At 37.9% G+C, this 10,254-nt stretch overlaps 1 protein-coding gene across 2 annotated transcripts in view; it reads right to left on the bottom strand.

Moving 5' to 3' along the window:
* Positions 1 to 35: 35 nt before the first annotated feature.
* Positions 36 to 10,254, bottom strand: part of COG5 (component of oligomeric golgi complex 5) — a 178,887-nt gene continuing 168,668 nt past the window's right edge. For both annotated transcript variants that reach the window (XM_072401650.1, XM_072401651.1), the window contains 4 exons: positions 9,335 to 9,411; positions 6,627 to 6,753; positions 5,736 to 5,815; positions 36 to 1,516 (listed from right to left, as the gene is read on the bottom strand). In XM_072401650.1, the coding sequence (XP_072257751.1) occupies positions 1,402 to 1,516; positions 5,736 to 5,815; positions 6,627 to 6,753; positions 9,335 to 9,411 (399 nt within the window). In that variant the 3' untranslated portion in view covers positions 36 to 1,401. The remainder of the gene's footprint in view (positions 1,517 to 5,735; positions 5,816 to 6,626; positions 6,754 to 9,334; positions 9,412 to 10,254) is intronic.

The raw sequence follows: 10,254 nt of genomic DNA, 5'->3' as shown, positions 1-10,254 counted from the left end.
TGTTTGGTGTGGTTACTTGGTAGAACACAAAGACATTGTATTGTAAAAAGAACAATATTTTATTCTATCCAATTAATTTTATTGAAAACATTTACAGATTTTTAACAGTACCCCTGTTTATAATCAGCCAAAACAGTAAAACCACCTGCCTAACAGTTGATAGGTTCCAGTGTACCATCAAACACTTGTGCCATTTAAGAAATAAATACTACAGAACCTCTGAAGGGGTCCTGCGATACCAACCCAATCCTGCTTCTTCCCATATTGCATCCTAGTGCCAGGCATGCCCAGTGACCCACATTATCTACAGGAAAAGTGACAATTTCTGGCATTGGTCAACTGTGGTATTCACATTTTCCATTCTTTTGTCAATGGACAGGTGCCAAGCTTGGTCCCCGGCTACACAGCAAGATATGAGTCCTCACACCTTTCTCTCAGGGACAGCTTTGGGTTTTTCAGCAATTTGTACTACAGTAGCTATGTTGTGGAACAGACCAGACGAGCTAGCTTTCACCCAAACACATATCAATGAGTGTTTGGCACCCATAACCGTTGCCTCTCTATTGGTTGTCCTTTTTTTAATGATCCTTGCATAATGGCAACATACCCACAGCCATCACAATTTAACCCTCTGTGGTACTGTATTATAAAAATCAGTGTTAGTCATGTCACCTCCCATTGGTTTTAGTTTGCTGATTGGTGTATATATGGAGAGACAAACAAACCGAGATCTCTAAAGAAAAAATAGTTTTCAGTCTTTTCTATACATCAAGTCTGTTCAACTAAGGAGCACATCTGCTGCTGATACAGATAGAAGGCTGGTGGCTCCAACAATGGTAATGTCATAGAAAAATGCTTTATTTTTGCTTAAACAGAGCATTATTACTGAATTAGACAACCAAAAGTTCCAGAGTTTCCTGCTATTGGAGGCCCCAAGAAAAAGAAAACAGTAGGTGAGTTGATTATTCCAATATCCCCAAAATTAGCTGCTTTAGGTAAAATTGGACTTTACATGAACCATCGCAAAGCTAGAGCATTTTGTGTTTAAGATGTGACTTGTGGGCTCATTATATATAGTACAACACAGAGATAATTGGCTGCATCCCTTAGAACCTTTCTTTTGAAAGACTCGGCCCCAAATCTAATAAATGTGGTGTATGGTCCAGGAACCACTGCTGCAGTATTTTACACAAAGCTGGGGAAAAAGAGAAATACAATGGAAACAGTTTATTTCTTTTTAAAACTATGCAGCCAGTTTTTTTACAAGTCCATAATACACTTTATTTTAGAAATCTCAGTAGGCATCTTGTGTACTTATTGGAATATGTCCACCCCCTCATTTATTTCATAACTTTCTAATAAAATTACATGTAAGGATATTTGTTGTCATTGATGACACCGCTACTGTAATGTGGACATTGCTTTCTGAAGAAGCTGAACCATGATTGGATAAACTGGAGCGAATTCCTTGCCTTCCCTGGCCTTCACACCCTGCATATAGGCCTCCAGCGCCCCTCTGGGAAAAGAAACAAACAGAAAATTAGGAGTTTGTAGACGACCTGCACAACCAATGTTATTGTTTCACTATTACACTACAATTGTAGAATATCATGACTATGTGTAGAGTACAACAGTAATCACAGACATCTAAACAATAATATTTCCATGTCTGCTGGGGAATCCTTAACCTCACTCAGTATTGGACTCCTGACTGTACCAACAATTATAATGTTCTAATTACACCGGGCTGCATAGCAAAGTCACATTAGATATTACAAGAACCTGTATGCAGAAAAAACTGGGAGCTGACATTCCTGACCTGCACCAGGGAATATGAGGCTCTGGCCTGAACTGACTATGATTAAGTCATTGACGCAGAACATAAAGTAAATAGTGAATTCAGGTGAACTTCTTAATCTCACACTTTTCCTATGTCAGGGCCTAAAACTACTGAAGTCATTGGATCAGTCAGACAGAAGTTTAAATATCATTTTCAGTAAGTAGAATAAAAAACAATGGCAGCTCACATATTCCCTCAACACAGGTGACCTTTCAGGCAATCACACTACAAAAGATCAAAGCAATATTGTTATTTTTATTAGCACCTAGATAACCCTGAACAGTATATACATATTTATATTTATCAAAATTATTTCCTTAATGCTAATAGTGCCTGGACCAAACATTGTTTAGATGGATGACTCCGTCATTCAAGGCTTAAATTAAATCCATGATTACAACATTGCAGTTCCATTACAATAGGAAATGCCCTTTAGCTACCAGAAAAAGCACAATAAAGCCCTGATCCTTGCCCCATTAGGATTTTAATTTACATTTTGGTTTGAAAAGCCAGGGACGCATTGTCCTGTGCTGTACTGTATGTGCACAAACTAAGAAGGTACAGTGGTCATGATTTTGACTTTTGCCAACAGCTGTCACCATGAAGTGGAGAGATCCGGGGTTCGCCCTTAGCAGCACCTTAATATTTAGTGCACACATCATGAAAAGCGAGTTGTTGTGTATTGAACCATAAAGACAAAGAAAGGAGAACAAACGCTGCAGAAACATAAGCAGTAAGATTTATCCTGGTTTAATATTCTATATGAAGACAGGGAATTCTACACAGGAAGTAATTCTACAGAGATATTGTAGAAATGAGAGGATAAATCTCCAATAAGAAGGACTTAGTCTGATCTCATTACATATAAAATCTGCTCATGTCTTAAGCGGTTGCAAAAAATGCATTATTTTCCATTACCATTGCAACTAACTGCTGTAATAATACAATATGAACTCTGCAGAGGAACAGATAACATCAAACATCTTGGCTTTACAAAAATAACTTACACATATGAAGAAATATTATACAAGAACAAATAATGATGTGATGTAGGACAAGAAGATGCTCATTATTAAATGTTCTACTATCTAAATCAGTAATCATGAAAAAGAACTAAACAAGTTGGGCTGCCAACAACATGAACTCTGATCAGACTGCTGTGCTATCAATAAACCTGACTGCCCATATAGGAATATAGAGTTCTATTTCTCATATCTGCCATCATTTTCTAACAGCCTCCAAGCATGCAAAGCAGCTGCACATTCTAATCCCCAAGACGTAATATTTTCTTATTGATTGTCCTGGCTAGCAGTAGTCACATTCCATGGAATATGTTTTGTAATGTTGAAGACGTTTCACCATTCATCTAAGTGGTTTTCTTAGTTCAGTGGGACTCACTTTTACAAAACCATGAGAATGTGATTACCAGGGTGACCATAATGTGCACATAAGGAGCCACTAATCATCCTCCAGTTCAGGCTGTGTATTGGAATATTGGCTGATAAAGAGCTGTACAGCTGGCAGAAGTGCGATATACCTCTGGAGAATATTACCCCTGCTATGCCAATGCAGCTGTGTGCGCAAAATAAGATTTTAGCATCAACTTCTGTTAACAATTCCATAAATTGGCAGTGATGTAGGAGCATGCTGAAATAAATGTAATACCATACATCACCTTGATGTTTCTCATGGTATTTTTCTTTCCTAGTTTAGTACAAAAAGTCACCTGGTAAACAATGCAATGTAAATCCAATAACTGGGTATGTGAGTAGTGCAGGGATAGTTTGCTCCAACCATAGAAGGCCTCAATATCTCTGGTGACTGATATCAGCTTGGATAGGGCTCCAGAACGGTCATAATGATCTGCATCACTGAAATCCAACTCTTCTGTGCAGCACTTTAACTAAAAATTCTTCTAACAGGATGCCATGCTGAAGCCAATCACTAGGAATTAACAGCAGCTACATGATGACATATTTGCGTGTTTGGTAATAAAAGCTATTATAAAGACTTTTAACTATTATCACTTTAATTGAACACACTGCTATTATTCTGAGCTAAAAAAAAAAACTACTTTCAGGTTCTACGTACCAGCCTTGTTTTGCTCTCACAATGACCCTGGTCCATGCAGTAGACAATACAAAGCTTGTGTAGGTTAATAAACGTTTCACATTTAGACTGAGATGACTACACACTACTTGAGAGATAAGCAAAGGCGCGTGTCACAAGTCCGGAGTAATCCCAACCAAGAAGTCCTGGTGTGAGGCTAAAAGTAAAGCTTTGGTTTGCACCGAACAGCAGTGCTTTCTAAAGCTAGCTCGGTTTACTATTAAAGCACCGGTGCGGCTTATACCCCTGTAATGCTGATCCCAATCATTGCATGTGGGAGTACACAGAAATGGACAGAAATAAGAGCTGTGCACCGCATGGCATTTACCATCTGGCGTTTCTGTGTGTCGCCCACCATGCGAGTCGCTGTGTACTGAGCTACATTACACATAGTGTGAACAAGCCAGAACAAAGACCCCTTAATATATTCAGGTTCACAGAAGTAAAGCCTGGTCATTTGTGAATTCTAGATCCTAATGTCATTCAGTGTGCAGCCTTCATACACATTGTAATCTGTGTTTTCTATTCATCCTCTGTGTAGATCTTCCTGGTCTATGTATGGGGCCTGAATATCATTATAAAGTTGCACAATCTTGGAGAGAATGTACCGACTTACACACAGCAGCTGATAGGAAAGAAAACATTTTTCAATATAACTTCATGGCACAGAAATGCCATTACATGACTATAATCTATTAATATTTAATCACAGCCTGGTGACATTTAATATGTAGCAGAGACGGAATGAACGTTTCTCTTCCAGGCACAAACCAGACTCAAACAAGCACAAGAAATACATCACTCTGGAAAGTCTCACTTTTTTCACAGACATTTTTCATTGCAGATGACTAAGTCACAAATGATTTTCCGACTCCAAGAAATGTTATTACAAATCGTGGGTTTCATCTAATTTAGAATAATTAATAAGGCAGTATCATTAGGACAGACAATATTGTTCCTCTGAGGATGAAACGGAGTAAGCCTTGCAGATACATTGCTGCAATTATACAAGCAATATTATGCAGGAGAGACAGGGCCATCAAAGGAATACCCTGAAACTTGCTGGCTGATGCCCATAGCCTTTGCTCTGATGAGGTGGTTTAAATAAGAAAGAACTGTAGAGGATCCATGTAAAAGCCACACATTTTTATATATATGAGATGTTAACAAGTGGGGCTTGAGATTGCCCATGTGATGTACAGAATATGCTAATTATTGCTTAGAATGACATTTTATGACACAGAAACAGTGATAGCTCAGAAACACTTCACTCTTTTCATATTATCATTTTAAAAAAGAAAAACAATACAAAACACTTTGCAATACGTAGAGTCTAAGAATTTATATCCCATAAGTCAATAATAAATAATAATAAAAATAATTTTAGTGCCTAATGTGTACACAGAATCAATGGTATTGGTCTCATTCATTTGCTATATTAGTCTCAGCAACATCCTTGTTTAGTTAGGTTACTGTTTGCAATGGCTATTTGCAGTTCTCTGACTGTCTATTGTATTTTAAACGGAAATTTTGAAGACTGTGGTAGATCCAGAGGACTAAATTCAAGCTTAGATGGTAAAAACATTTCTAGAAGTTGCCCATCTAAAACATCCAGCTAAAGTAGTTCTCGTATGAAACTTTTAAATATTCTTTGCTAATGGTGCACTGAAGCGGGATTACAGCAGAGGTATGGGGATACTCTTATAAATGTTCTTTCTGCTCTTCTTATTTAAAAAATGACAAAATAAAGCATTTGCATTTAACTTGATGCCACTCCCCCATTTACCTGATGAGAATCAGTCTGTCTTTTTCAGATGGGTGATCATCCAACCATTGTGAGTAACGAGCTATGGACCATTCAGCTCTCTGAGGAAAAATGCACAAAATGATACATGATTACCAAAATATACAGAAAATATCTGATTAATATGAGTAATGTGAACTATTCTAAACCTGCTCCCAGTGGAAGTCCTGACTATATATAGATTATTGCATTAAAGATCCATTTAGAAGAGATTTGAAAGCAATTATTAAAGGTTTTTCTTTAAGATGAGCTTTAGAGCTTGATAGAAATGAATGATCAGTGCTGTAAAATTCTACAACAGACTAGACACCAAGAAGTCAGCGTATTTCAGCCTCCTCCCAGCTAATCTAGTGTATTCTTTATATAGAATGTGTTGTGGCCACCAGAAGCGACCAGCTCCACCATACAGATGTTAAAAATTGCAAGTCTGGAGGTTCACTGCTTTTACCTTCATATAGGATTCGGAAACAATCTGATTTTGTATGATGATATTAGTGTATATGGCACATATGACAAAGTGCTCCTCTGCTATATACCATGCTGTTTGCAGACAGCTCTAGACACATTGCCCAGATATAATGACCATCAGACATTATCTGGTTTATGCAGCACATCAGTTATGTGTTACCATACAAAAATGTATTACTCTGTGTATGTGTGCATTCACAGCTACTGATTATGTGATATATTTTGCCACAGACATCTAGATACATATGGAAGAGAGAGATGCACACATTCACACTGTATACATTTCAAATCTACACTCCCATAAGTCAACAACTTTCATCTGACACAAAAATGGGGGACAAGTTGATCCCCAAAGATCAGTATTTATATTGTGGTTGTCTTAGCTGGGTGATCCATTGACATTACCTGGTACGGTGATTTTAGTTCTGGTGGTGCCCTTGTAAAGAGAAACTGAAGGATGACACTGAAGGGGATGACGTCTCCTACACATGTGCTGTTAGCAATATGCTCACTAGTCTGAAACAGTAATGGTCTAAAACAAAGAAGAAAAAAACAAAGTAAGACATCACATTATTACTGACATGCATATTTTAATATCTATGTGTCGCAGCAAGACATAATTAAAGCTGAGCTCTAGACATATATAGACATCACAGATTCACTCAGCTTTGTAATCATTACCACATCACTAAATGTATTTTTACTAATGATGAGAACAGTGCAAGTACCTGAATTTCAAATGGTAGTACACTCCTACAGTCTCTGTATTTTAGGGCTGTAGGGTGATAGTGAGTAGCTGTACATGGAGTCAATCAGTTTTTGTGCTCATATAAAAGCATATACCCTCTTGTTCAGGCAGACATCTGTCCAACGGTGTTGGCGTCAACCGTACAACATTTCCTTCTGACACTGCAGAAGCTAGGCCTTGTATTGTGAGCAGCAAATAAGCTGATAAATGGCTTATCATCTGTATTAGACAGCTGGTGACTGGAGTTCCAACATATTTCCAGTCAGATTTTGAACATGGGGGATCCATTCATAGTATAGGCAGGTCAGTATGTGTGTGTGTGCAGCCCTCCTGCCTTGTGTTCTTCTCTTATTCTGGTAATGTGGACAAGTAGCGTGTTGTCTAGAAGCAACCCCTTGTCCTGGCATTATAAACATCTTTTTCTGCATGCTACATTGTACCACCATCCACCACTCCTGGAAACTTGCTGTCTCCCTTCTATCACCATGAACCAATATCTGCTGACCTCTTCCCTTGGCAGTCACAATGGCTGCTGACCCGTCCCTCATCGCAGCCACCATGACTTTCTCCTCCTTCACCTTCTCCCACCTCCTTTCACAGTAGTCAACCTCCTACACCAACCCACCACACCCGCTCCTCCGTGTACCACCACATTCTGCCCTAAATGAAGATTCAGTGAGTTCCCACACATCCATTATTCTACACACACAGCTCTGTAGTTGTTTACCTGCCTCTAATTACAGTGCCCTGTCATGTAATACATCATTCAGCACACAGTTACTGTAAATAAAGTGTGAAATATTAATCTGCCATAAATCAGACTGATAACTTATAATTTATGCATGAAAATTCAGATCATGACTGTTCCTCTTTAAGGCTTCAAGATATATAAACTGCTCCTGAATTGAACATGTAATCTCAGCTACAGTCATCTCTTCTAGCTAAACAACGTTCCCTGAAATAACTCCTGCACAGGCAGCACCAGCATAAAGCCTGCGATGAACAAAACAGACTGATTGTGTGCTCAAATTGTAAATTGGTTCATTTTTAGCCTCAATTCAAACAAATATGCATTTTAATCTGCAAGATTTCTGTGTATCCAACTGAATATAATGAATGGAAATGAATAAAAAAAACTGCTCATTAGTGTGCCAACTACAAAAGACTGGCAAAATGTGTAGCCGTACAGTTTTATATTCAGTACAGCGTCTAACTTTCCATTTCCTGAAAATACTGGAAAGTTTGTAAAGCCCTATTCCCTAAATAACAGGACAAAGGTAGCTCGATCTGTAACTGAATATGTACAAGTATTCTGCCAATGCATTGGAAGAACACGAACCCGGAGCCTTGATAAGCAGCCAACAACTATGAAAAGTTATAATATGGACTCAATACTTTTGTATGCAAGATAGAGGATTTCAGCTCGTAGAAACAAATACCCATTTGTATTAATGTAATATAAACATACAGAACATTTCTGGTCTTCTGACCCTTCTTTTGGACAGTTTATAGCAGAAGTAAATTCACTGCCAGCGTTTAGGGTTTGCCTTGGCGCAGTTGGCACCGCACAGGGTACTTTACTATGATATAAAATTGTGCCGGGTTTGTATACTGCATGTGAGGACTTTTTCTGTTTTGTGTGTAGTGAGCTAAATGGGCAGGCAAAAAATATATGGCAAAAGAGACTACATAGCCCCTTGTGCCAGTAAGAAAGCCTGTCTGTTGAGCCTTTTTAAGCAGACTTTACTTTCTCCTAAAATATTAGGGATATTGTATTACATTTTGCCTTATGTGAATAAGGAGGTGACTGCAAACAAAACTGCTGGCTAAATCAATCATATTTAGAAGGCACCAAGTTACCATCAATTGGATTTTGAATGGTCAGTAGAGGGGACCATGTCTGTTCATCAATCAAGTGAATCTAAAAATGAGTCATTCCCTAAAAACACTGAAGATTAAGTATTTCCTTCCTGTTTTGTCTGCATAAACAGCATTCCCTAATTTAGTCTGTCATCTAAACATCACAGAGTGTCAGGATACAGATGCTATTTGCTGATGATCCATGTAGCAGACCCCTGTAACCTGGCCCTTTCCTAATTGCCCTCCACATAATGCTGCAGTAAAAGATTTCTGTCTGTAAAGTAGAATACAAATGATAGCATTAGGTATCAAGAAAAGTACAGCATAGGAAGAACAGAAATGTTACCAAATGCACGTCATACGGCATGACAAAAAAGGTTCTAATCTGTTGCCATGCAATAGTACCATTTAGGTTTTCCTAATGACCCTAAATGCCAGAGACAAAGCTTACAAAAATGTATTATTTACAATTTTTACATTTCTAGCCAATGCAGAGGATGCTTACCTGAATGATCTCAAGAGCCTGTATGATTTTCCTAGATCAGATACTCTTCTGCACAAGGGAGCCACTGCTAATTCCATCTACAAAACAAACAGAAGTGTATAGGAATGTCATGGTATACTGGTGGCAGAACTGTGTACCTATGCCCTTTACATAAGCCCCTAAAATGTATATCAGAAATATACCAAGTAGGTGTTTAAAGATAAATATAAACACACATCAAGGCGAGGTTTTGGTTATCAGATTGTTGTCATGTGCAACCATAACATTTATTTCACAACAATCACTTGATTATAGATCATGTATGTCTATTTGCTAGTCTGCCATCCCACCTGACTAACATTGTCAGGCTACCCTATATTAGATTGTGGAATTGACATATTAAGCTCTTCTGTGGCTTACAAAATTTGTTAAATGCAAATTTTAGTAATTTAAGGTGTTCATCTCATCTCTATAATTTCAGGTATTACATGACTTTTACCATCAGTCAGTTCATCCTACTTTAGAAAATTTAATCTATGCTAAAATAAATTCCATGCATCAAACCTCCTGTTCCACCACAATTCTTATACAATGTATAAACCAAAAACAGACTCAACTATCAAAACATCAAATAAAAAAATTGTGAGACCAATAGTGTCAGGCAAAGAAAGCAAAACATTTTGCTTTTTAGTTTTTGTTTTCTTGACCCCACACAGTATTTCTGTTCTTAGATAACAGGAGAGGAACCAGACACTTTTCTTCTGCTCTAGTCTACCCTTTCTCTTGTTTATTAGTTGTGTTAGTTGTGTACAATCTGACAGCTGAAGAGGTATTGTCCTATACCTTCTCTCATTAACAAGGATTTGCCAAAGAACTGATCGTTCGCTGGACTGGAACTAGATATTTATTTATTTGGATATTTGAAATGTTGGGGTACCTAA

This window comes from Pyxicephalus adspersus, chromosome 2 (assembly GCF_032062135.1).
Source record: "Pyxicephalus adspersus chromosome 2, UCB_Pads_2.0, whole genome shotgun sequence".
In the NCBI taxonomy this organism is placed as follows: domain Eukaryota; kingdom Metazoa; phylum Chordata; class Amphibia; order Anura; family Pyxicephalidae; genus Pyxicephalus; species Pyxicephalus adspersus.
Note: the sequence above shows the minus strand (reverse complement) of the source record. Positions and strands in the feature narration are given on the sequence as shown.